Source organism: Desmodus rotundus, chromosome 2 (genome assembly GCF_022682495.2).
Source record: "Desmodus rotundus isolate HL8 chromosome 2, HLdesRot8A.1, whole genome shotgun sequence".
Lineage (NCBI taxonomy): Eukaryota > Metazoa > Chordata > Mammalia > Chiroptera > Phyllostomidae > Desmodus > Desmodus rotundus.
In genome coordinates this window covers 103,356,719-103,383,995 of record NC_071388.1, presented here as the reverse complement: position 1 = coordinate 103,383,995, position 27,277 = coordinate 103,356,719, and the positions used below count along the sequence as shown (strand labels likewise).

At 41.9% G+C, this 27,277-nt stretch overlaps 1 protein-coding gene across 5 annotated transcripts in view; it reads right to left on the bottom strand.

The window, feature by feature from the left end:
- Positions 1-4,914: 4,914 nt before the first annotated feature.
- Positions 4,915-27,277, bottom strand: part of RUBCN (rubicon autophagy regulator) — a 58,217-nt gene continuing 35,854 nt past the window's right edge. For 3 of the 5 annotated variants that reach the window (XM_024577985.3, XM_024577981.3, XM_045185857.2), the window contains 14 exons: positions 26,058-26,153; positions 25,249-25,364; positions 24,255-24,465; positions 23,678-23,779; positions 21,081-21,155; positions 13,924-13,984; positions 12,489-12,621; positions 11,702-11,847; positions 11,050-11,114; positions 10,345-10,583; positions 9,763-9,824; positions 9,154-9,307; positions 7,947-8,040; positions 4,915-7,709 (listed from right to left, as the gene is read on the bottom strand). In XM_024577985.3, the coding sequence (XP_024433753.2) occupies positions 7,531-7,709; positions 7,947-8,040; positions 9,154-9,307; positions 9,763-9,824; positions 10,345-10,583; positions 11,050-11,114; positions 11,702-11,847; positions 12,489-12,621; positions 13,924-13,984; positions 21,081-21,155; positions 23,678-23,779; positions 24,255-24,465; positions 25,249-25,364; positions 26,058-26,153 (1,733 nt within the window). In that variant the 3' untranslated portion in view covers positions 4,915-7,530. The remainder of the gene's footprint in view (positions 7,710-7,946; positions 8,041-9,153; positions 9,308-9,762; positions 9,825-10,344; positions 10,584-11,049; positions 11,115-11,701; positions 11,848-12,488; positions 12,622-13,923; positions 13,985-21,080; positions 21,156-23,677; positions 23,780-24,254; positions 24,466-25,248; positions 25,365-26,057; positions 26,154-27,277) is intronic. The other 2 variants (XM_045185855.2, XM_024577982.3) reach the window with 1 other exon arrangement.

Below are 27,277 nucleotides of genomic sequence, written 5' to 3'. Positions count from 1 at the left end.
GTAAGCCACTGGTGCTTTTCAAGCTGCTTGTGCTGGAGCTCAGAGGGAGTGAGTCTGAGTAAGTGTGTGTTAGTTCTTTAAGAGGAATTGCTTGGGACTCCAGAAGTTTCTTCCACTGACTCAGTCCCCACTGGTTTTTGCAGCCAGAAGTTACGAGGACTTATCTTCCTGGCATTGGAATGCTGGGCTGGGTGGCCTGGTGTTGGGCTGGAACTCTTTGTTCCCGAGATATCCCTCCCAAATTTTTATCCCCACATGTGGATGTGGGACTAGCCTTTCATGTCTACCCCCCGCCCTCACCAGCCTGGATGGATGTGGTTTCTTTAATTCCGTAGTTGTCAGACTCCAGTGAACTTGATTTTTGATGGTTCTGAGTGATGATTGTTCTAAAATTTAGTTGTAATTTTGATGTGCTTGTGCAATGAGGCAAGCTGTGTTTACCTATGCTGCCATCTTGACTGGAAGTCTCCGAAGATTCCTTATGTGCCAGGGGAAGGGACCAAACATTATCATATGGGGGAGAAAAACACTGGTTTTAGGCAAGGGAGTGTGATCCCACTGTAATGTTTTCTCTCTTCCCTACTGTTCCAATATCTTTATCCTTACCCCGGAGGGCAATTTGGAAATATTTATGCAAACTGAAAATGCACGTGTATTTTATACCAGTCATTCCACTTTGGAAAATTTATCCTACAGATATACTTGCACTATGTGAAATGATATATGTATAGGTTTTTTGTTGCTGCATTGTTTGTAATAATAAAAGGCTGGAAACAACTTAAATGTCCATCAATACGTAACTGGTTGAACAAATTATAATCCGTCCATTCAATGAAAAATGTGCAGCTATAAAAAAGAATAAGGTAACTGTTTATGGATGATATAGAAATTTCTCTAAGACTACTGTTAGCCAAAGAAAGAAAAGAAAGAAAGAAAGAGAGAAAGAGAGAAAGAAAGAAAGAAAGAAAGAAGAAAAACATTAAAAAATGTGTAAATAGCATGCTAATTTTTAAAGAAAGGTAAGTGAAATAAGCCAGTCAGAGAAAGACAAATTCTATATGATCTAACTTATATGTGGAATCTAATAAACAAAATAAACTGATGAACAAAATAGAAACAGAAGCATGGATACATGGAATAGACTGACATCTGTTAGAGGGGAGAGGGACTGGGGAACTGGATGAAAGGAGAAGGTATTAAGCCAAAAAAAATTTTATAGCTAACACATAGACACAGATGACAGTGTGGTGACAGCCAGAGCGAAAGGGGGTGGGAGTAGGCAAAGCTGAGCAAAGGGGGAAAAATAGGAGGGAAAGAGACTTTACTTGGGGAGATGGGTGCACCATGAAGTGTGCAGATGATATTTTACTGGGTTGTATGCACTTGAAATCAGTGTGATTTTGTGAACCACTGTCTCCTCAATAAATTCAATTTAAAAAGAAGGGTGCCCTGGCTAGATAGAGCACCATCGCTCTACCTAACCTGGTTGGACAGAGCACCGTCCAAGTGCACAAAGTTTGTGGGATCAATCCCTGGTCAGGGCACAGGTCAATGAAACAACAAATCAATGTTTTTCTCTCTCTCTGTCTTTCTCTCTCTCCCGCCTTCTGCTCTCTCTAAAATCAATCAATAAATTAAAAAGAAAATTTGAAAACCCTTAAAAAAACGACAGTAAAGAATAAGAACATACATACATAACACAATTGCTTCTATTTGCATAAAGAAACTCTAAAGGTAAGCAGCAAAGTAATGAGTGGCTACCAAAGGGGGTGAAACAGAAACTGGTCACGTGGCTATAGAAATGCAAGGGAGACTTTTCACTGTATGTCTTTGTATGGATTGTAAGCATGTAACTGTATTAGAATATTAAGTTTAAATTATTAAATAAACGAGAGACAGAGTCAGAGAGAGAAAGAAAAAGCTCTTTCATTCCCTTTCCCTCTGCAGACCTCATTTCCCGCTTTTCCCTTTGTCAGGACTGTCTTTTAGTTAATTTGTGGTTAGGGGGCTTCCAATGGTAAGGGCAGAAATACACAAAACTTATTTTAGTCTTTGTGTAGAGACCCATTGTTGGCATCCAGGTTGATTTCTTTCAATTCTAAGTAAAAAAAAATAAAGGCTGGAGGTGAGGGGTAGAGGAGAGAAAAGTGCTCTTCACTTCGTTTCCCCTCATTACTGCTAGTGCTAAAGTCGTTGTGCTAGCTGTGGAAGCTTGGGGAAGATGAGAGGCTGGCTTTGGGCCAGTGAGGAGATAAAACCATTGGGAACTACAGAGGTCACTGTTGGAAAGGAAAACAGGTGAGAAACTCCAGGGCTTCAAGAGAGAAAAAGGACTTACCTAGGGCTCCTTGTCTAAAGGTTATAGGTGATGTGAGCGATGCTGCTGTTCCAGACTTGCGTCTAACTGGTCTGCTGTAGCCACTCAGAGTGCTGGTCACCAAAACTCCCACCTACGTCCTAAAAACCTTCCACCACTCAAGGTTTATTTTAAACAACTCTCACCTGGCTGGTGAGTGTACCTTCAAAGCCAAGGCACAGCTCTTTGGGCTTTCAGTTCTTCCTCCAGAAACAGTTCACAGAACTGAGGGAGGCAAGTATGTATGCAAAGTACACCATGTTCTCCATGCTCCTAGGAGAGTAGTGCTGGGCAGATTCTCCTTCCTTTTTAATCATATTCCTCTTTGATCCCAAGAACATAAGGCTCACAACAGGAAAGTTTGGGCCACCTGGCAGCCACTATCACTAAAATTTTAATAAGCAGTTTGATGCCCTAGAGCACCAGTGGCAAACACAAGGCCTGTGGGCTGAATCCGGCCCTCCACCTTGTTTTATCCAGCCCGGCACCTGGTTTCTACCCAGCGACAGTGCCGAGCTCCTTGCCCCTAGTTAAGTAGTAATTATATTTATACAGTCCTAAAATTACATTCGGCCCTTTGAAGGCAACCTCGAGGCTGATGTGGCCCCTGGTGAAAATAAGTTTGACACCCCTGCCCTAGAGATTGGATATGGGAGAGGACTGTAGGTGATGAGGACAGAAAAGCCAGGATATGGTGGGCACAGTGATCCCTTTCTCCCATACTGTAAGCCAAGAGTTCACAGGAAAAATGAAGCAAGGTTGGGCCTCACTTAAATCAGCATGCTGTAAAAATTATGCCTACTCTTTACCATTAGAGGGCATAGTAAACCCACACACACTTGGGGCCACAGAGAATGATGAATAACATCAGTGCCACAAAGGATGGCTGGCCAGGTCACAGTTCCCCTTACTTTGGGTTGTGACTCTTGTGCTCAGGGGTAAGTCCCCAACAGAGTCCCCATAACTCTATTCTCTGGCACACTTTGCTGGCAGTTGACTCAAGAGAAGGTCTGCAAGTCTGGCAGCTGAAGTTCCCACAACTAGACCTGGTCTCACTGTGTACCTTTGCATGGATTGAGACTTAGTTGTTTCCTTGGATTCTGTAATTTATGCCAGTATCTTTCCAATATCTTCCCTCCAGTCGTTTGTTCCTTGCTTTAAAATGTCAGAGCAGAAACTTTGGAATTTACCTTCTTTTTAGAGGTTTTTGGGTAATGAGGTGTCAGTGAATAGCGATGGTAAGCCACACCCTAGTCCGACATCTTTCCTGAACAACGGCAACCCTCTCCCTAGAATATCCCACTGCTTCTACTCTTGCTTTACTCTACTTATTCTCTGCAAAGCGGACACTGACATTTTAACCAGATCAGCTACTCCTCTGATTAAAACTCTTCCACAGCTTTCCAATGTTTAGGATAAAATTGAAAACATTTAGTAAGTCCTTGCAGTTCCTTGCCCAAACTTCCTATCTTAGGATCATGACATGTGCTAGTCCAGGTCTGGAGCCCTTTTCTCCCTACCCTGAGCCTCATTCTTTGGGTCTTGGTTGAAGTATCACTTTCTCAGGAAACTTACTTTTTTCCAATCTAAATTAGTTCCCCTTGTTACTTATTTTTTTTAATAGTATTTACACTTTTCCTTCATAGCTCTTATTACGGCTTGTAATCACATACTCATTTTGGCAACTTTGGGCAGAGTCTGTCTCCCCCACAAGACTCTTAGCACCTTAAAGGTAAGAACTGTTTGCATTTTGTCCCCTTCTGTAGCCCCAGAGCCTAACACAGAAACCAGAGTACAACAGGCTCCCAAATACTCGGTGGATGATTAAATAGGAAAAGATTGTTGTGAACGGAGTTGGTTGACATCTAAGATAAGAACCTGATTTGTGTGCTAGCAGTACAAAAGGAATGAGACGGGGTTTATTTAAAGAGAAAAATCAACAGAATGACAGGTAGTGGGAAGGAGATAATACTTTACTAGCTGAACATGCCACCTGACTCAGAGAAGAAGTCAAAGACAACTACATTTTCAAACTGGGGTCACTAATAGTTAGGTTTGGGGAAATAGGATATTTATGTTGGTTTTAGATATATTAGTTGGAGATAAAGTCTTAGAAGGGGACATGTGTATAAAGTGGCAGGGTGGAGTTGGAGCGCCAGTGGGCCACAAGGGAGAAACTCAGAGCTCATCATTCACAGAAGTGGGGACTAAAGCACCTACGACAATTCAGATGTTCTGGAGAGGAAGATGGAACTCACCTTAAGTGTCTGTTACAATAAGGGGCCAGATGGGGGCACACTAGTGCCCTGGAAAAGGACTGTGTGCCACAAAGCCTTTTATACATGGAGAAACAGAAATCCAGAGAGGTGAAGTGATCTGTTCAAAGTCACACTGCAAGTCAGTGACAAGGCATTCCAACCTACTTTTCCTGACTTGCAAGATCCAGTGTTCTTGGCATTATAACACAGGAAACTCCTGAATTTTCAGACATGCCTTCTTTACAGTGGACGCTCAATACCATTTCCCGGTAAGTCAAGGCAGGCAATTAAAAGGCAGAATTTCATTTCCTTAGTTTATTAAAGATTACAATGAGCTGTTAGGTGTGTATGGATTACAGTAAGTAGGAATCCAGTTCAAACCATGAGTTGTACACACACAATCTCAATTTAGACTCTTGTTCCTTTTATGTTAATTTAATGTAAAGCTCTAAAGCCTTAGCAGAGAAAGTCAATTATAGCCTCATTCAAGTAGAAAATATTTGCTTTCCACTCTTCTACTATGTCTTGAATCTTGTCTCCACCTTGTAAGCAAAAATTTTCCCCTTTATTTATAGAAAACAACACGCCCTCCCGCTTTCATTCAGAAGGAACTCCCTTCAGTGCATTCAATGCTTCTCCCCACAACAGCTGGGGTTTTCAGGTACTGTTAAGTTGCAAAGTGCTTTCAAATTATCCCACCCCCAATCTTCTCTCCCCCTACTCTCAAATAATAAATAAATGGATATTTGGACAGTGATGACAGCAGAGTGTCAGGGTCACTAAAACAGATATGCAACCTAAAGGGATGGGGTGGGGGAGGTGAGGAAAAGTAAGTGAAAAATCAGGAGCATGTAAGATTGTAGAGCTCAGCTCTAGAAATTGTGTCAGCATTTTCCATCCTTTGATCCTAAGCTAATATGAAACAGGAGGGACAATAATGAGGAGATATCTCTCCTCCAGTGTAGTGACTTGAAGTATGGAACTGGATTTGTCATTTCAACCGAAACTGGAAGTAGAGCTCACCATTTTTACAAATCCCTGAATCCGAATCTCAGGCTTAATGAGCCTTGAGTTTTATGGGATTGTTCCCAAAGGTCCTTGAAGGACAAGGAAGCTGCTGGTCAGACCTTCAAAACAGGGCTGGGCTGGAGGTCTTGGCTTTCAGAAATTCCCCCAAGAAATTCCCCCCAAGAACTGAAAGGAGAACAGCCTCAGGGTTTTCCAGCCTGATGAAGCCTTCAAATCCTAAGTTTGAGGCAGAAGGACAAATAACACTGGTCAGTTCCTTCCTGCTCCCCTCTGCCCCGGTGGGAGCCTCACATCTGACTGTTACCTCACTGCCCCTTCTACTTCCTGTGTGACTCCTGGTTGCCTCCAGCTCAGGCACTTAATCAGCTTCCACCAACCATGTGCAACTTTCTGTTTAGCTTCCTGGGGCAGCACCACGCCAAGTTTTTTCTACTAGTAAGCAAGTATGGAGGAGAGGTACATAGGACGCAGTCCCAGAACAAAAATGCTGTGGGTTTTAGTTCACAGAGCTGCCAGTCCTCAGAGCAGGGTTCTTTAAGTTGCTGTATTTTACATACAGGTAGTGTTTTATATACCTGTCAGGAGCTATAGCAACTTAAAGAACACCACAAGCATACACATGGTCCCATCAAAAACTTTCCCATACATCACACATTAAAACACACGTTAAAATGTGTGTTAAAATTAGTATTACGAAAAGAATGAATGAACATATGACTATCATCAGGCTAAAGAGTTCAGTGCATAATTGGCATAAAGGCCCTTGTTACCCCAAGAACACAGGAACATTCACACTCACATCTATAAATCGTCAAGTTCCCTAACATCACTAATAGCAGGAAGCTTTTTCTCCAACTTTGACAAAAAAACTAAGGCAAGAGATCAGCCACCAGGGAAGGTCCCAGCTCTGTTACAGGAAGGGGAAAGAGAGAAAGGAGTTGGGCTGTACTTTTACTCAGAATCACAATGACCATCTAATAGAGGACACAGTGGCAAGAGACCCACAAATACAATGGTCGATGGGGTTTCTGTCCTCAGTTTAGGATGGTATCAGACCTACACCAGAGCTAGGGACCTTATTACCTAAGGGGAGACTAACAGCTCCTCTGATTGAATATATTCTCCTTAAGCAACAGAGTTGTAGCCTCACTGATGCTTGGTGTGAGGCTATAAATGGGCCTGGCCTAAGTATTACTTCTGTTCTTTGCTTCAAGCGCACTGGGGTAAAGAAAGTCAGGTGTCACATCATCTATGCCCAGAATATTTCAAACAAGAAAGTCATGCCTCTCTGAGGTCTCCGTGGATTCCAGGGTAGTAATAACGTTGTCTTCATGGTTTCAAAAATACCTAAGCTGGACAGAATGTCTACAATGTAGTCCCATTCTCTGCTGCTTCTCCTTAGGGCACAGTCTGACCCAGCTTCAGGACTGGGAGAAAGAAAACTCCATCCTCCTGTTTCAGCAGCAAAGGAGAAGTGAGTTGTTTGAGACAGGCTTGGCTCAGAAGCTCCAGAACTAAAACAAAATAAAACTAGAAATGATACTTGAGATGCAGCAGAAACCAGATCTGGTCTAAGTGAAGCAGGCCAAGGATGTCAGAAGAATTGGGTCTCACTGTCCATTCCCTTAACAGAGGCACCAGAAGCTTCACTTAAGGACACATGTGTCAGTTCTAATGGAAATACCTGGTACCTACAAATTGTCACAACAGACTGGACCCCACCAACCAAACAAAAGTTGGCTGCATATGGACATTAGACAAATCATAAACAAATAATAATGATAACAATAAAAAAAAAAAACCCAAGTGGGGAAAGTCCTTATACGGGTGGCTCAGCTCTGCATTTTGTGACCCTGGCCCCTAGAGAAAGGGCATAACGTGCTTTCTTCAGGTGGTCTCCAGGACGGTAGCCTCTAGGGCCAAAGCTTCAGTGGGCTCCTCCTCATAGTCTGACATGTAGGACTCCAGGCTCTGCTTGGCCAGCAACTCCCGTCGGGCCTGGAGCCGCTCACACCGGGGACAGCTTCCAGACTTGAAACAAGCTTTATGGTAACATGCTTTACATTCTGTTCAGGATGGGAAGGTGAGAGAGAAGAGCACAATTTGTATTATTTCAGGCAGGAAGTTGCTGCTATAGCCCCTTTTCACCATGGTGGCCCAGGGTGCCTGTGATGAAACATGGGGAGTTGCTGAATCAAGCCAAACTCTTATTAAGAGGTCACTTATTAAGTGATTGAAAGGAAGTAAATTAGCTTTGTGTTCAGTCTTATTTTCCCCACTCCACACCCGGCACCAGCCCTCACCTTCACAGGTCCGGCACTTATGGAGCTCAAAAGGGAAGATGATGTCATCCTCATTCTGACAGAACTCACAGATGAAGCCCTTGGCTTGGCAAAGCTGGGGAAGAAAGGGACAGGCAGCTAAATGAGGGACAGCACACCAGGAACTGGCACAAGAGGGTGAACAAAAGTGAAGGGAGGTACAAAATATAACTGAGACTTAAGTGGGCTCTAAGGTGTTCTTCTGCCTTCAGAAAAGAGACCCGGGCTAGACTTAGAAGTATGACAGCCAAACCAGGACCAGGATGCGCAGTGCTACACAAAAGCCTGAGGGTGGAGATGAGAGGCGTGAGTTTGAGAAACCCGGGTCATGAGAGTGGCTCCCAATGAAGAGATGAAAAGAAGAAAAGGACAGTGCCCAAAAGGCTTCCTACAGTCAAACTTCCAGTCTGGGTAATGATTTCATTTTGAAATAGGAACCACAGCCATTTAAGGCAAAATGTGAAGACAAGAATATTTCTCCAAAATAATACCCAGCCTTGAGTCACATTACAGCTATGTCTTTCAAATTGCCTCTGTTTCATTTTAAGCTCTAATTCTGGAACTATAACAGGAACACAAACTGGGCATATTCTAAAATGCGAAATTCTAAAAATAAAATTTCTAAATTTCTGGCATGTTGTGTATATCAAGAACAATAATTTGAATCTACAATTAAAGCTTTTGTAAGTTTTAACAATTAAAGCTTATAAAATGCTTTCACATAAATTATTTCATCAATTCTTAAAAACGCTGACAAGAAGGGACAGTGCGTAGTAATTATGTACTTCATTTTTAGAGACAAAAAAATTGAGGCTCACCTCCGAGAAGGCAAAGTATTTCCTTTGGTCACAGTGACTGAAAAGGATAAAGTTGAGACCCAGGCCCTCTCCAGGTGTTAATCCAGGTTCTCCCTCAACATCCTGACAGCTCTTTACTGAAGGTCTGCTTAGAACTGCCCAGTTACCCAGGGGCAATGCCAACACCAATCCACTTCTAATTCTAGATTCTTTTGATCTGGATGACTGAGCTGTTCACTAACCCAGGAAACAGCAATCCTGTCCAGTTCCTCTCACAGTGTTGACAGGTCATTTCAACTTCCTAGAACTAAATGGCAAGAACCCTGGGTCCACTCCACAACCTACATTCCTAAGCAAGGGTCCAGTTGCCTATTAAAGCAAGGCTTTCTTACCATGCAGCGTTCCACGTGGGCAGCCCCTGCCCTGGTGAGCTCAGCAAGCCGGGGCCCCAGCTCCCCCTTCCTGGTTGCAGTCAGGTCATTCAATGAGTACAGGTGGAGATCTTCTGTCAGGTGGCCTGGAACTATGTCAAAGGAATCCAGAAGGCTACAGGAGAAGAGGGGAAGTGGGTAGGAGCAGAGAATGAACCCTTGGGTGGCACGTCAGGGTAGGATTTCTATTCAGAAGCAGGATAAGGAAAGAGCAGGGTCTCAGGCAGAGGTAATAAAGCTGGCAACACTCAGCCAAGCCAGATGTTCCAGGCCACCCCAACCCTCCCACACTGTCAGGTGTCTGGACGGCAGAAGTGACTGTTATACCCTTTTGCAGAGTGATTCATGCGGGCTTTCAAGGAGTGGTGGGTCTGCCTGGATAGAACCACCACAGATTTCCCCTTTCAGCGAGAAGGATATAGACAGTTACTGCTTCTCATTTACCATTTATACAATTTTCTGCAACATCCCCCACTCTCCTTCATATAACAAGGGCCAACTGCTGGGGTATGTTTTTCTTTCAGAGACATTAACTCAGCCAGAGGCCTCTGACCTCCACATAGGACTTACTCTTTGGCTAATCGGCATGTCTTGAACATGTTCTTCATGTGATACAGCTGGATCCGCAGCAGCTGAGGAGAGACATTGTGGTGGTAGGTGGGGGGTGAGAAGGGGTATGAAAAGGAGAGAAACAATCATCAGACCAGCACCTTTAAACTCTGGAAGCCAGATTGTTCTCTATACCTGTAACTCAACAACTCACTTCCAAGTGCACTCCAGTGAGCCCCTCTACTGGGCCAGTCTGCCCAAATCACATACACGGCTAGGAGCAGCTAAGAAATCCAGAAGTTGAATTTCCCACCTGATACCCTCTTCTCCATTCGTAATATTTTCAGAAATGGGAGAAATCCTGCTTTTGACACTGAGTGCTACCTACAGCTTCAGAGCTGCTTTGGCAGGTTTCAAATGCTAACTGGACAGATACCTTGGAAATGTCGAGAGGGCACACAGACAAAGTATGAATGATGAGATGGTTACAGCTCTGACACAGTGGCAGAGAGAAGCATGGTAATCTTGGGAAAGCCTGTACCAATGAACACAGGGAGAGGACAAGAAGGATAATCTATGATGGGACCATTTTAAGGGTCTTACTCGAACTTGATTGAGTAGCTTGACCTTCCTATAGAGGGAGTTGTTGATGTCCTGCACATTGAAGAGAGGATCATTCCGGATCTTAAGAAGCAGGTCCTTGGAGAAATTGCTGACGTAATATTTGCTGAAGTCCCACTTGCGCAGAACCCGGCCGGGGATGACCATCTGGGCATTCTCATGGCAGCACTGACAGAAGTACTTGCCCAAGTACTCACAGTACCGCAGACGCTTGATATAATCTGGAAAAACCAGGAAATCAAAAGGTCAGATGTGACTTTCCCATCTATAAACTGGTAAGCAGGCTGTGCTGCTCCTTTTGAAAGAGCAGGAAGGGATGGCCAGTGAGCTCTATCCAGCTCTTTCTGAGCTCCCAAAGCTGGCAGAAACTCACATAGTGGGGTCTGTGATTTCTGTGCACCACCTGGAGGCAACTCCAGAAACAAACCCTGCCACAACTGGTAAGATTCAGACTCCAAGAACCTAGTCGAAAGTACCCAATCCTGATAATGTGCTCCCAGAAATAATTTCTCCCAGATTGACAGTGTTCTTGCCTACTCTTATCCCTTCCCCTCCAGACCCCTTCCATTCTTTTCCCCAATTCTGTCTGTTACCTCCTCTTACTACCTTCTTTGACCAGCCCCCTGCCCAAGCATGTGAAAGGGTAAAGCCCTTGAAGTCAGTATCGGGATCAGAGAAGATACGCACCAGGGTCAGTCCGGATGCCACATCCTGCACAGCGGTAATTCTGCTTGGCCACAGCAACTTTCCTCCTGAGGAAAGGGGAAGGAGAGAGGATTGGCAGACACCAGCAGTATGAGGCCTCTGAGATGTGAAGGATGAGGATACAAACATAGGGCTCTTGTTAAGGATGGGAAGAGAGGGGCATTCACCTATTTTCTAGATTTGGACAAACTGAACCTATTGGGAGAACCAATTCAAACCAAAGATTATAAGGATAGAATTTAGGCCTAGGCAGTGACTCTCCCCAATAACGAGCCACACTTTCTGTACAAATGTGAGAGATGAGAAACAGTAAAGAAGAGAAAACAACAGAAAAGAAAAGCAATCATCCATCCATCTTAAAAAGAGAAGAAAAACCAGTAAGTTCACAGAACTATTGGAAGGAAGGCAACAGGTTTAGAAAGGCCAATGATAAAAGACCTCATTCCCATGTAGCTCTGGAAAGGAGTGGGAGGATTAAGAAGACTTACAGACAAAATGGATAATCCTCTCCTTCTGCCTCTCAGAATTGTGTGGGATGTACAGTTGATACAGAGAAAAGACGATGAGGAGACAGCTCTAACAATCCAAAGAGAATGTATCTGTTTTTCAGAGAGCATAGCCACTGGCTACTCACGTTGGGGTTGGATGAACATTAAAAATTATCTGAGGCCGGGGTGGGGCCCACTCCAGGTTGCCACGAACACGAATACGCAGTTTGTAGATGTCAGCGTGCTGCCCATCATCTGGTGAGATGGGTAGTGAGTCAGGGATGGGCAGGAGCTGCAGGAGAAAGCACAGGGTGATCTAATATGAACAGTCTGGGGGAACACACATTCTTGAACCTTCTGGTCATGAAAGAAGCAGTCAGTAAAAGACATTTCAGGAACATCATATGTTAGGTAAGGGATTCAGGGAACCTTGGCCCTTGAAACCATAAGGCACCTGCCTACTAGAAGTGAGGGCCTTGGTTCCAAGAAGCAAAAGGATCAGAAACAGCCTCCCAATGTGGTAGCACCCATTGCTGATGCTGTCCCAGGCCCACCCCAGGAGCCCTGGTATTCCAGGGTGCTTCATGCCTTACTCAACTACAGAGCAAAGAAGAATCTGAATAATTCACTCTCTCACAGTGTCTCAAAGGTGGTCACACACAGGAGTTCCTCCTCTGGGTCTAGTGAGCAGTTATGTGGAATAAGGACAGTGAAGGGGCCATTATCTCCTGTTTTGACAATTGCTAGGGAAAACCCAGGCAAGCATTCATTCATTCATTCAACAAATCATAATGAATGTCTTATGTGAGTAAGGAAGGAGACACAGAGGCTCATTCTAGACTGGGGACATGTGACAAAAGAGAACAGTATCACGAAGGCTCACAACCTTCTGGGGCTGGACAGAGGGTGGAGAAAAAGAGCTGAGGAATCTACCTTCTGAGGGGCATCATGCTCTGGAACAAGCCACTCTAGCTCTGAGGCAGCAGGGAGCTGCATCCCTTCAAATTGCTTCAGGAGCCCCATGGCCACTGCCTCTGCAGATGTGGAGTGCAGGAAGCAATGGGAGCTGGAAAAAAGAGATTCGAGGAAGGCTGAACACAGAGAAAAGACAGGAAGGAAGATGGGAGCCTTCCCTTCAGAGCCTGATACCATATGCAGTGACTTCTTGGCTGAGAAAACACTTGCAGTACCCCCAGTCTGCTAAGTTTCTTTTCTCATCATCTTTAGACACATATATAGTAGAAGATAAACTGGTCTTATAGTCCTAAGAATTAGGCTCATATCCCACTTACTAGCATTGTATGGCATTGCTAGTTAAGAATTCTATACCACTTCCTTTCTCTAAACTCCAGTTTCTTTACTGCAAAATGGGGATCATAACATCTGTTTACAAAATAAAGTGTGAAAACTGCTTTGTGGACTACGAAGGGGTATTGTTACTCCCAAATGAATGATTACAATGTGGAGCCTGTTCAATTTGATTTTAGTCAGAAATCATGGTCACTCTTTTCAATTTTGAGATCTAATCTTCTGGGGGCCTCTGGTATAATCTGCTAGGAAAGAAGGAACAATCCACACTGCGAGCTTTGCCTCCACCACAGCCCTAACCCTTTTGAACCAGTGGTCTTCTGCTCTCTTCCCCTGGGCTGGACACCATTAGGCAGGCCCATCGCTTTTATCCCGCCTCTTTGTGAATGTGGATGGCTTCATCTGTGGTCTTTCCCATCCATATGCCAAGAACGGTTTGAGTCTTCACATACCCCAAAGTTTTTATTTTTTCATTTTATTCTTCAATTACAGTTTACATTCAATATTACTTTGTATTAGTTTCAGGAGCTTATCATAGTGATTAGACAGTCATATACTTTACAAAGTGATCCCCCAATATTTCAATTACCCACCTGGCACTGTACATAGTTATTACAATATTGGTGACTGTATTGCCTGTGCTGCACTTTACATTCCCTGACTATTTTGTAACTGCCAACTTGTGCTTGTTAGACCCAGCAACTCCACTTCTGGGTATATATCCAAAGAACCCAAAACACTAATTCAAAAGGATATATGCACCCTGTGCTCACTGCAGCATTATGTACAATAGCCATGATATGGAAACAATTCAAGTACCCATCGACACACAAGTGGATAAAGAAGTTGTGGTATACACAAGCAATGGAATATTACTCGGCCTTTAAAAAGAACATAATCTTACCATTTGCAACAGCATGGATGGACCTACAGGGTATTATGCTAAGTAAAATAAGTCAGACAGAAAAAGGCAAATACCATATGATTTCACTTATATGTGCAATCTAAAGAACAACATAAATGAACAAAGGCTTTATTTATTTTTTTTTTAAGTACTTACAAGGTCTGGGAGGAAATCAAGGATTTGTTGTTTGAGGCTGTGCTCCTTCTGATGTCTGCATCTAAATGGAAATCAGAGGTAAGTGGAGTAGGAAATGGAAAGAGAGGTGGTAAGGGATAATAATGGAAACCTTTCCAAGCTATTGCCAGCTAAGCACTCAGGGTAGCAGCTAGGTGCTACATTCTATGCAGGATAAGGAGCAAAGTCCAGGTGAAGCTCTACACATAATTTATAGTTTGGCTCTGTTCACATCACAACCAGGCTGAGTTAGTGACAGTAAGCATAGCACTGAGAAGGTCAAAGTGGCTACAAATCCAGGTGGAATAACAAACTCAGACTTGGTGCCAAACAGTGAACAAGAAAAGGAAGCATCCTAAGGCACACGGGGACACATCCTCTACCAAGCAGAAACATGAAATAAATTACTCCACTCTCTCCCTCATTTCCTACATCTCAAGCCCTCTTAAATAATAAACTCTTAGAAGCAAGAACTCTAGCTAGCTCTTTTTTTATAACAGAAGCAGTACCTAACACAAAACTTGGATCACAGAAGTTACTCATTAAATATATGTGGAATTGGAACTTTTCTTTAACATTTGAGCACTATTACTATTACCCCTGAATGTGAGAAATTTTCCATATCCACAAAAAAGCTTCATGGAAAGATTTGTTCCGTGTCTGGTGGTACAGGAAAGAAAAGAACTTCTCTATGGCTTGGCAACTCCCTGGAGATGCTTGATAACCAACATTCTCACAGAGCTATTCAACACGGTCTTTACTACAGCACCCTCAGGCTTTTCAACACATATTTCTGATAAAGGATTTTGAAGAGGATTTCTAATAATGATATGCCTGAACCTCCAGAGACCTCGTCTACCCAAATACTTTGATGGGCGGAATGTGAAATATAGCAGCCCTGTTCAAGAAAGGCAAATAGAACCTATTCAAGTCATGAAAACAAGACTGTTCAGACAAATCTAGTCCCTCATTTCCTTTGATGCCAGCGAAAAGACCTTCTTTCCCTAATTAAACCTACACAATGATCAATCTACTGCATTCAAGACCCTCTAAGAGCTTGCATGACATCACTTTGCACTTGCCCATGAGTAGCTGAATTGTTCTTCACATTTCCTTTCTCTCTATTTTTTTTTTTGTATGTGTCATTAGATGATAAAAATCTCCTTGTGAGAAACTGAGATCGTTGTCTAATTCCTCTGGTTGGTCCTAAAATACTTAACACTAGGCTCTGTATACAAGTATATATTCAAATAATATTCCTAACAAATCAATGTCTTCAAAGCTATATACACAAGAGAACAAAACTGAAATCTGTCAACTTTCATATGCTCTCTAAGCATAGAAAAACTTAAGACAGCAACAACATTTTTGACTAGTTAATGACAAATTTTATTTTACTTAACAAAGCAGTTCATATATATCATAATTATCTATCTGAATTTGCACCACCAAAAGCCAGACACCAATACACTGCTAGTGGCCTATTCCATTCTAAAGAGAGGAGAAAAAAGTTCTAGGCAATAGTAAACCTTCATAGACCATTTGGTTTGTGACATTTATTCAAATAACACTTACACTGTCTTGGATTGTACTTAAGTCTTGCCTTGTCCTTATAGTCCTCAGAGTGGTTTGTACATAATAGGTTTTTAGAAACCATTTCCCAAATAAATGATTAATTGGCTAAAGGCAAACAGCAAACTTTAGCTTGTTTGAGTGTGATTAAAAAAGGAAAAGTGAGATAAAATCTTAGATAGATATCCTTGAAGAAAGAGCTAACTAATGTTGTTACGTTAGGGCCAGACTATTAAAAAAACACTGCACATCAGAGAGGAGGTGATTGATTTCTAAGATTGAGTTCATGATTTCTAAGGAAACCATCATCCTCATAAAAACTATTCAGCAATTATTCATCCTCAAAGAGAGAAAGTCTTATTTTCTTTGAGAGAAAAACATCAGTCTCTCCTCTTTGGAAAATATTCAATATGGTCAAGTCATACTTTATCGTGTGTCTTCTTTTTACCACAGGTTCAATGATTTTCTGGCTAATCGTGAATACTTCGAAGACTGCAGAAGACCACATGGGTTTGGATGTGAGGATGTTACCCCAGGAATGCAGAGAAAAAGGCAGTGCCTCATATGAAAAGGGAATGACACCTGACACTGGTCAAGTATCACGAAGGCCTTGTGGATACTGGGCTTCTGCTGCACCCTGTTGACTCTCAAGTCCGTTCAAGGAGATGATTAAGCTAATGTGGTTGAAACACTAGTCAAGTATTTGGATAAAAGTAGACAATGGTATAAGATAATTAGGGGGTAAAGAAAGAGGAGGAAGTTATTCACCTGCATGGACTAAATGTACCCCAAATGAAAACACTTTAGAAAGAAGTTTAAGAAGCTTGCCTTCCAAATGGAAGTTAACATAATTATGAAACTTTTTATCAATGCATTGACAAAGATGATTTCAAATGCTTCTGATGTTTTAATAGGATAAAATGTTCAGAAATACAAAAACAAACAAACAACAAAAATAATGCCATGTTATAAGAAGAAGTTTTACATGTCCAGACACTGGGATAGGGATGACCAGTGAAGAAGCGGTTAGACCTTGTACCCTAGCAAAAACAACAAAGGCATAGGAATAGAGTCCACTTCAGAATTTAATGGCCAGTTTAATGTTGGTTTCCAATACCAACATTAAACTGCTTTGCTTCTAGCAGTTAAGACAATACCTAACACATCTAGAAATTCAACTCCAGTGAATTTTATGTAACTGTTGACTCAAGAGGGAACACTTCAAAATGAAGAACCACAATTATTCTCAATATAAAAGGAGAAAAAAATATTTAAAATGGGAGGGTAGGGAGAAGTTAACTGATTGCTTAGAATAGGATATAATTTTAAAACTTGTCAGAAAATATAATTCATAAACTCCCCTCTTTATATATTGTGCCAGTTACCAATTTATTGCCTTTTAGCCCAAACCTGTCTTTTGCATTGTCTTTTCTGTGATAGTGGATCTGGACTTGTAAACATTAATCTTTTGCTGACAAAGCCTTCATTGCACCAGCTATGCCCCTCCAGGGTACTGGAGGGACACTGGAGGAGGAAGGAGTTTCTCTTACTGGTTCTTGTGTGCTCCTCTAGGCAGAATCCAGTAGTGCAAGTGACTTTTCCCAAGGTAAGCATGCCTTTAGGCTAAGGCTTTGCAACAGAGTGCTTACCAGCAGTACTGGTACTTCTCATAAACAGCTTCCCTTTGTATCTCCTGGAGAAGTTTCACAGCAAGTGCCACTTCCAGCTCCCCTTGAGGGTCGAGGCATGACACCTCTCTGGGGGAAGCCTCCTCCTGCACCCAGAGAATGCTTTTCCTGGTGAGGGCCATTGGCATGGCACCTCCTGTGGACAGCATCCCCTGGCACTCCCTCAGAGCAGCTCTGCAACTTCAGAGAACTTCTCTACCATCCAGTGAGCCAGGAGGTCTGAATCTCAGCCTTGGAGATATGGCCCTCTTCTACATTTCCTCCTAGCCCAGGTGCTCTATTTCAACCCTAGGGATAGTGACTGCTGCCTGTATCTGCTATTTCTGTATGCTTTACCGCTCTCTTTACTCCTTATGAGCCAGTTTCCCATTACTGTGATCCCTCATTATAGTTAATAATTTTTTATAGTAAACTTTCTTTATTCAAATTACTGTGTGATTTCTGTCCCTTGATTGGACCCTAACTAGATACATATCTGCAGAAGACTGAAATTCTAGAAGAATCTATTGTACAAAGGAAGATTGATGCAGCTGTAATAGAAGAGGTCAAAGGTCGGGTGTGGAGGGAAAAAGAACAACAAAACACTAAAAGTAAAGAAGTTGAAAAGACCATCTGGAATCGGGAGCTCATGAATGATATAATACCAGTTTGGCAGAAACCATCAGAAGAAATAGATAAGGTGAAAGAAGCGAGAGACAAAAGACCACATAATGTATGATTCCATTAATATGGAGTGTCTAAAAAAAAAAGGCAAATCTACAGAGACAGAAAATAGATGAGCAATGGGCTGTGGCTTGAGGTAGGAACGAGAATAACTGTAAATGGGCACTTACTGGGATGTTGAAAATGTTCTAAAAAATACGTTGTGGTGAAGGTTGCACAACTTTGTAAATTTACTAAAAATTATTATACATTTTAAAATTTTAATTTAATTTTATTTACTTATGTTTAGAGAGAAGGGAAGGGAGAAAGAAGGAGAGAAACATCAATGTGTGGTTGCCTCTTGCACAACTCCTACTGGGGACTTGGCCCAAAACCCAGGTATGTGCCCTCAATGGGAATTGAACTGGCGACCTTTTGGTTCTCAGGCCTGCACTTAATCCACTGAGCCACACCAGTCAGGGTTCAAGAGATTCTTGAATAGCATAGATCACTTAAGGTAATTTAAAAAAGAGAGAGAGAGAGAAAACCCTCTAGATGTGATCTGTAAACCTCTAAACAGGATAAAAAAGATTGCTAATAAAAAGTATGACACTTTAGTGGGTTTACAGATCAGAATCAGAAAAAGTCAGAGAGAGGACTTCCAGGCAAGATGGAGGCATAGGTAGACACACTGTGCCTCCTCCCACAACCAAAAGAATGACAACAAGAATTTAAAAACAAAAAACAACCAGAACTGACAGAAAATTGACTCTATGGATGTCCGACAACCAAGGAGATAAAGAAGAAACATTCATCCAGACCGGTGCGCCAAGACAAAAAAAAGAAATGGCCCAAATGAAAGAAAAGTTCAAAGCTCCAGAAAAAATACAACTAAGCAATGAAGAGATAGCCAACCTATCAGATGCACAGTTCAAAACACTGGTAATCAGGAAGCTCACAGAATTGGTTAAATTATGTTACAAATTAGATGAAAAAATGAAGGCTGTGCTAAGAGAAACAAAGGAAAATGTACAGGGAACCAATAGTGATGGGAAGGAAACTGGAACTCAAATCAATGGTGTGGACCAGAAGGAAGAAAGAAACATCCAACCAGAAAAGAAGAAACAAGAATTCGGAAAAATGAGGAGAGGCTTAGGAACCTCCAGGACATCTTGAAACGTTCCAACATCCGAATTATAGGGGTGCCAGAAGGAGAAGAGGAAGAACAAAAAATTGAAAACTTATTTGAACAAATAATGAAGGAGAACTTCCCCAGTCTGGCAAAGGAAATAGACTTCCAGGAAGTCCAGGAAGCTCAGAGAGTCTCAAAGAAGCTGCACCCAAGGAGGAACACACCAAGGCACATCATCATTACATTAGCCAAGATTAAACAGAAGGAGAGAATCTTAGCAGCTAGAGAAAAGGACACAGTTACCTACAAAGGACTTCCCATAAGACTGTCAGCTGATTTCTCCAAAGAGATCTTACAGGCAAGAAGGGTCTGGAAAGAAGTATTTGAAGTCATGAAAGGCAAGGACCTATATCCAAGATTGCTCTATCCAGCAAAGCTATCATTTAGAATGGAAGGGAAGATAAAGTGCTTCTCAGACAAGGTCAAGTTAAAGGACTTCATCATCACCAAGCCATTATTATATGAAATGTTAAAGGGAGTTACCTAAGAAAAAGAAGATAAAAAATATGAACAGTAAAAATGACAGCAAACTCACAGTTATTAACAACCATACCTAAAACCAAAACAAAAGAAAACTAAGCAAACAACTAGAACAGAAACAGAACCACAGAAATGGAGATCACATGGAGGGTTATCAATAGGGGATTGGGAAGGGGAGAGCGGGGGGAAAGGTACAGAGAATAAATAGCATAAATGGCATATAGAAAATAGACAGGGGTAGGGTAAAAATAGTGTAGGAAATGTAGAAGCCAAAGAACTTATAAGTATGACCCATGGACATGAACTATAGGGGGGAAATCTGGGAGGGAGGGGGTGTGCAGGATGGAGTTGAGTGAAGGGGCAGAAATGGGACAACTGTAATAGCATAATCAATAAATATATTAAAAAAAAAGAAAGAAATCCAGAGTAGAGAAAGATGAATTATATATTATACTTTCATAATTGGGAATCTATGTATAAAAAGATGGTAAAACCTTTGTGAGAGGCTTGTTCTGATTGCTTTCCCCCTAAGCCCCACAGTATGTTGGGATGTGGGTCCCAAGAAAAAGTATTTTTTTTAAAGTAGTTTTTTAATTGAAAAATGTTTTATATTCTTGGTGTATAAAAAATGCTTTAACACTCCCAAAATAGGTGAAGGACACTAGGAAGGTTAAATAAATGTAAGCATTATGGTTCAAGTAGACTGATGGAGAAGTGGCTTACAGTGGATAAACGCACTAGTAAAGGACTGTGGCTGTAAGCACACTAGAAACCATTTAAAAAGTGGGAGGGTAATTACATCTCAAGCAAGGGAAGACTATGTCAGAATAAACTGTAACAGTTCAGGAATAGAGAAAAAGGTACCTAATTAGTTTTATTTCTCTAAATCTCAATCTAATCTTATATAATTATTTAAAATTCTAGTTGCTAATAATATTAAGATAAAATTAACTGTTTAATAAAAGTCTGGAGTTTCGTTGTTTGTGTGTTACAAAGCCACTTTGAGTAGAAAACTGCTTTCTTACAGTTAGCCCCACCTACAGAAGGCCTATCTGTTTGGATCACAAAGCAACTACTAAAGTCAAACATTTGTAGCAGTAAATCCCAATTGTATGCAAAGTACCTACAAGAGATAGCTTTTGATTCTGCAAATTCAAAACTCTAAAAGGCACTAAGTTTCATACCATTCTATCTGACTTTTGCTATCTGGATGTGTGGCAGTAGCTTAGCTATAGATTTGAACCAGAATTTCTTCACCTGACCATTCCCTTCTAAACTGTCTACTACCTCCATCAGCCATAACAACCACTTCATCTACAAGTATCACTGTAGGGAAAGGTATAAAAGGACAATCTCAGCGAGGAGGATTGTTGGGGTCATATGAGGAAGAAGAAAATGAACAGCTAAAGTGTTAGCTGGCTTACGTCTAGTTTTGCCCAACTAGTTCTCCAGACCCTGTAGTTTTCCTAACCTTCATAGGTGTCACATAAACTATGTACAAAGACTAGTACAAACATTCACACTCATGCATGTATAAGCACACCCACTCTTGCAACACAGACTACCTGAAAACATCGAGGCCATTGACACTGAGAGTCCGTTCTTTGACATGTGAGTCAGGTTAGATCCTTCGCTACCATCTGCATAATAATGATTATAAAAGGGGGCCCTTTAGTATTCAGACAGGAAGTAAATCAATGAAAATGACAGTTCTATACCACACATTCCTGGAATGAGGATTTGACTTTGTTCCAAAGATGAATTACTTTTAGGAACTTAAATCTATAGGCATACTCTACAGGTACACTATAGGTATACTATTCACTATAGTTGGTTCTCAACTGGGGAAAGATTTTGCCAGATTTTGTAAATAGCAACGCTGCAGACATTTTTGATTGTCACAGCTGTGGGAGAGGGTGGTGTGTTAGTGGCATCTAGTGGGGAGAGGCCAGGATGATGCTAACATTCCACAATGCACAAGACAGTCTATTGCAACAAAGAATTATGGGGCCTAGAGTCTGAGAAAACCTGCCTCAAGGTCTTTTCCTTCAAGGATTTCTGTTTTCAACTGACCAGACAGTTAGTTGATTAAACGTCTTTTCTACGCCCACGGGTGTATTTCACGCCACCCGTGGGCAGGCTATTCCTAGTTTGGATCCTTCCAGTTTACACAGCTTCCCCTGGCTGTTTGCTTTGCTGCAAGGAACAGGTTTATCCATACCCAGTGAAGTAGCATGTTTTAAATTTACTTTAATATTATCTTCATGAAATTCTGACTGTTGATCCCAAGAGAGAGGCAAACCTTCCTATTTTTTTTCTAATTTGGAGATCAAGTCAATCAGACTATAATATAATAAAAATATATATGTTTGTTTTTTGGACCAGTTCCTGGCACAGAGCTCCTAAAATCCTTGTTATTTTCTCAGTGACAGGAATGTCTTTTGTCATCCATAATAAGCCCCTTTCTATTATATCTGAGTTTATGCTATTTAATAGGGGGACCCTTAGAGGGCATCCAGATACCTTGGATAGGCCAGGTTACCAGAAAAACTTTTAGCCCCAGCCCCAATTTCCCAGGAGGGGAGAGGTCCTGAGATTAGGCCTAATCACCAGTGGTCAATGATTTAATCACTCATGCACACGTGATGAAACCCTGATAAAGACTCACAGTGTTGAGGTCTGGGAAAGCTTCCTCGTTGGTGAACATACTAATGTACTAGGAGAGTGGCATACCCTGACTCCACAGGGACAGAGGTTCCTGTGGACACTTTGGGACCTTGCTCTATGTACCTATGCACATAAACATGAGCATGTAACTGTTCGTTTTTATTCTTTATAATAAAATGTAATTGTAAGCATAGTGCTTTCTTGTGTTCTGTGAGTCATTCTAGCTAATTATTGAACCTGAGTAGGGAGTCAAGGAACCCCTGAATTTGTAGTTGGCTGGGGAGACCTGTGGGTAGCCTGGTAACCCCATTTGCAGCTGGCATCTAAGTGGGGGTAGTTTCATGGGATTGAGGCCTTAAGCTGTGGGGTCAGGTCTGTGCTCCAGAAGTTAGTGATAGAATTGAATCACAGGACACTCGGTTGGTGTCAGAGAATTAGAGAATTGTTGGAAAACCATACACAAACCAAACAATAATAATAATGAGTTTTAAGTGACTACTATTGTAATGGATAGAAATCGGATACATTAAGGGGAATACAGAAGGACTTCCTGGAAACCTGGAAAAATATGCATAAAAATTGTATTTCTGAATGAGGAAAAAACCCAGCTACCAGACCTGGAGGTCTGTGCAGGCAAATGGGCACTCTAGGCTGGTGAAACAGGAAATCAGAGCCTCATGCAGTAAAAGATCTATCTACTCATCATCATGTCACAATGCAGAATTATAGATACAATTCATCCTTTATAAGAAAAGCTGTGTCTATGAACAATTTTTTGGATGGTTTGTCTGTCTGTTTGTTGGTTTGTTACACTGATAGGAACTTGAAGAAATCTATGATTTGCAGGAATTAATTAACCCATTAATCATGGGTTAACCTAATTTAACACAGTTGCCTTCCCAGATTAGAACTCCTCTCCTTCTCTAAACAGATGCTAATGACAGCAAGAACAACTACAAGAGTCTGTGATTCTGCTAAGCAACTCAGCACTGGTAGGACAGAAAAATAAAGCTCTACTTTGTAAACTTTATTTTTCTTCCTACCCACCACCCGCCCACCCCGCCCCAGTAACTTTCTGTCCTTTTGTCTTAGGATTATAATAAAGCTCCTTTGAAACATATTGAAACAATTGCAGTTGTGTTATGGAATACAAGAAAATAAAATCCTAATTTCATGTAGGTATGGGCCAGTCCTAGGCTCTCAGCAGGAAGAATGTTGAGAGTCCAAGAGAAAGGTGCAAATGAGGAAGCAGCAGCTGGGTGACTTCAACAGCCAGTCCACTCCCCCTGGAACCTTCCCTTTCTGTGTTCTTTTCTGCTTAAACTTTAAGGGGGTTTTGTTTTTTACAAGAGAGGCCATCCCTTACAATAGCCAACAACATTCCCTAATGGACTATATTGAAGATCCCTACTTAGGGAAAGTTTCTCAGCCTATGACTTGAAATTCAAAGAAACAAGTAATGAAAGTTCCCTTGAAACAAAGTGTCACTTCTTACCTTGGATTTCAAACTCATCAACCTCATCAGCAGAGCCAGAATCAGAGAACTGTGTGGAATCACGTGAACTGAACTGGGAGCTGCTGGACGTGACTCGAAAGCCTGTTAATAATAAGAAAAGTTGGGAAGGGAATAAACAGGACAGAAAAACATCTACTTCTTCTGGGTTAACAACAAAAGGGACCATGAACAACTTCAGCAAAGAAGTTAATAGAACCTTGGGAGTGATACTGGGTAAGTTGTTCTTGCTGGTTGATCCCCATTTTACTCATAAAATGTGGGAAATTTCATGTAAATAAAAGGTACTACTATGTGGGAAGTGAATCTGGGGCCAATGGTCTTAGTTCTCTTCATATCGAAAACCCATTTTTTGGAAGGTATTTCTGAGGTAGGGCACAGATAAAGCCTAGGACTCTGGTCTGCTAGAAAAAAAATAGGGCAGAACTCTGACAGAAAGAGGGACCCTTGGCTTGGTTATAACATCTCAAATTAAGACAGAAAAGAAAATCCAAGAAGCACCGAGTCTTATCCTGAAGCCCTGAGGAAGCAGGAACAGAGGTGTTCACACACCACTCACTTCCATGCTCAGTCTCCTGGTACACAGGGAGTAGATTCCTGGTGCGGATCTGCTGGCGACGAAGGCGGATCTTCTGCTTCAGTTCCTGGATCTCCCTGTCACTGTCTTCCCCCTCCTCTTCCTCCTCTTCTAGGCACTGGCTCATCATGTTGCACTTCATTAATTCAATGGCAGCTATCAAGGACTCTGAGATGCTGAAGTGGGCATTTTCCTAGGGGAAGGAAAGCATCAATGAAGTTGTTCAGCAAAGGGTTAGAAGTATTGAACGCCTCACTGATTACAGTGTTGGAGATAAAGCATCCAAAGAATGTACTGCTTTTATTCAAATCACACAGGGGAGATGTACACTTCTACTATAAGGAAAGCTCATGGTCAGAAAAGGTACTCTACATTCTCTCTGCTCTCATACCTGTTCATGTCTGGCCTTCCTGTCCTATTTTCTACATAAAAATACGACAGAGAAGAGATCCAGAATTTCATATCAGGGTCTTTCCTAAAGCCATACACCTATAAGCAAATTATTAAGGGTAATAATTTTAATAGGGTAAATGTGATGACTCAAGATAAAGTGCTTTGTAAGCTATAAAGTTCTACAGGGATGTTATTTATTACAAACAAATCTGAATCTTAGAACAAAATACAGAAGTTGATTCTGGAAACAGTTTTCCCCTAACGTTCCAGGGTCAAGGAAACAACAATCATGGGGCTAAAAGTCGATGCCTCTCTGTCTAAGGCAGCTTCTAAGGCATAATCAATAATATTTTTGGACTCAAGAAGCACAACTCCTTGAAGAGTTCTCCAGAGATAGAATTTGTTGAGCTCATCTTTACTGTGAACTTAACTTTACTGTAGTCTAAGGGCAAATTATTACCCTTAATAATTTGCATACTCATGTTACTGCTGTGTACCCCACGACCTCTTCAGGACAAATGGCACTGCAGGTCCTCAGATCTCCTGACTAATGGGCTCTTCAGCAGCTCCTTAGATTCCTCACCTTTTCCAGGTCTGCACAGCTGCCAAAGTCTTGCTCAGACAGGTAGCTGATAAGGGACTGTCCTTCTGATGGTCTTCGGAACAAGCCTTCACCTGAGCACAGGTACTGACCACCCTCTGTGGGAAAATGGAATATGGATACGAAAAACTCTCCTTTGAAAAGCAAACCTGTAACCGTCATGCTTCTTCAAGAAGTCTAATGTTTTTTCCACTAATGATGGTCCCACGTTTTTCCCAGGTAACAGGTTGGAAAAAAGATATCTACCTTCTAAAGGAATTTCTCAGAATTTTAGGATGCCAGGGCACTAAGTCTCTTGCTTAAAGAAGGATGGAATAAATGGAGAGGACCTGGAGAAAATTCTCTTACCACCTAAATTTAAGATGACATACTTACCCTCCTACCCCGTAAAAAAGAAAACAAAAAACCTGTGCTGAGAGTCAGACAAGGAAATAAATGGTTCCCTCCTATGGATGACTTCCATGTAGAGCTTATCTTCCAGTCATTAAGCCCAGACACTCTGAGGCCTCTTTTCACCCTCTCAGAAAGCCACTCCATTTGGCTCGACAGACATTCACAGTGATGACGCCCATAGCATAAGAGGGTGGGACCGCTAAGTCAGAGAGAAACAAGAGAAATGGCAGGGCAGTGTGATTTCTAGCACAGGGGTTGAAAATAATGAAAGGGAGAGTCAGATTGTACCATGTATACCCTCCACAGAGTTGAGATGAGCCACATGGCTCAGAGCTTAGCAGACACAAGGGGAGAGCAAAGACACAATCGCAGCCCTGGCCTTCCCAGCACTCACTTACCATGCTCCATGTACAGGGAGCTGGGTGTGCTGCCTTCAGTGCTTTGGCCAGAGTAGGGCAAGTGGCCTCTCACCTTCGACTTTTCACTGCAGGATTCTAGTATCAGCGACCAGCAGGGAGTAGAAACACATGTACAAAGTGAACACAGATACATTCCCAACTTTGGCTTTTTATCATTTAACTGCTCCCATTCCCAATGCCCTCCCAAACAGGAGAGAGGAGGCACACCAACAGGGGGCAGTCCAAGAATGCAGGAACACGTAGCGGGAAGGAGTGGGAAGTCAGTATATTCCAAGTGGAGAAGAGAAAAAAATGACCCGGAATGAAACAACACAAAGGTGAAAAAGAACCAAATGAAAGTGGATTCATGAATTTAGTTCTCTGTTCTTCCATTTTCTTACCAAATGTTCAAGAAATATCAGCCAACTTCTACCCCCTTGACAAACCAATTTACAAAACTGTCTTCATGTGGTAAAACAAAGATAAGCACATTGAAGTTTTTCTGATAACTTGACAGTAGGTTTTAAAGCAGTATCAGAAGGGTTAAACTCACTAAGGAAACACCAGAATATGGCTTCCCTTCAACCTGAAATGTAAATTTGTCATATCTAAAATATAACCCATTTCTGAAATGGCAGAACAGCAAAACAACATCCAGTAATGTCCTTAAAAGAAGCATCAAGACAGTGCAAGAGAAGCTGAGGATGATGCCTTGTAACCAAAGGGCCAGAGGCCCAGCCTTACTAGAGAAGAGAAGGAGAGGTTTCAAGAGAAGGCTGGCAAAGTAGCAAGTGCATGTGTAGAAGGTTTCAAGGAACAAGGAAAGTTGGGAGTGGAGGAATAGCAGTAGGCAGGGCTCACAGGAATTGAGAAACTGAAATTCTCAAAAGGTAAATAAAATTCCAGCATCACAGAAGGAAGAGCAGGCAGGAAAGCAGGTGGGTGCCTGAGAAATGAGCTATATGCTCAGGGAGAATAAATGACTGAGCTGCATCCAACCCATTTCCCTGGCAGACGGTGCCAATTTGTCAGTTGCTCCTCTCACAAAATATGCTACTACATGATGACATAACTTTGTTTTCCGTAGGCCTCAAAGATTTCTGTTAGTCTTGGCTCTGCTCCTCAGTACTGACCTGAAGGCAAACCAGCAGTCACCATGATGCCTTGTTAAGAATCCATGACTTGGAAGGGATCTTTGAGGTTCCCAGTCAGACTCAGAG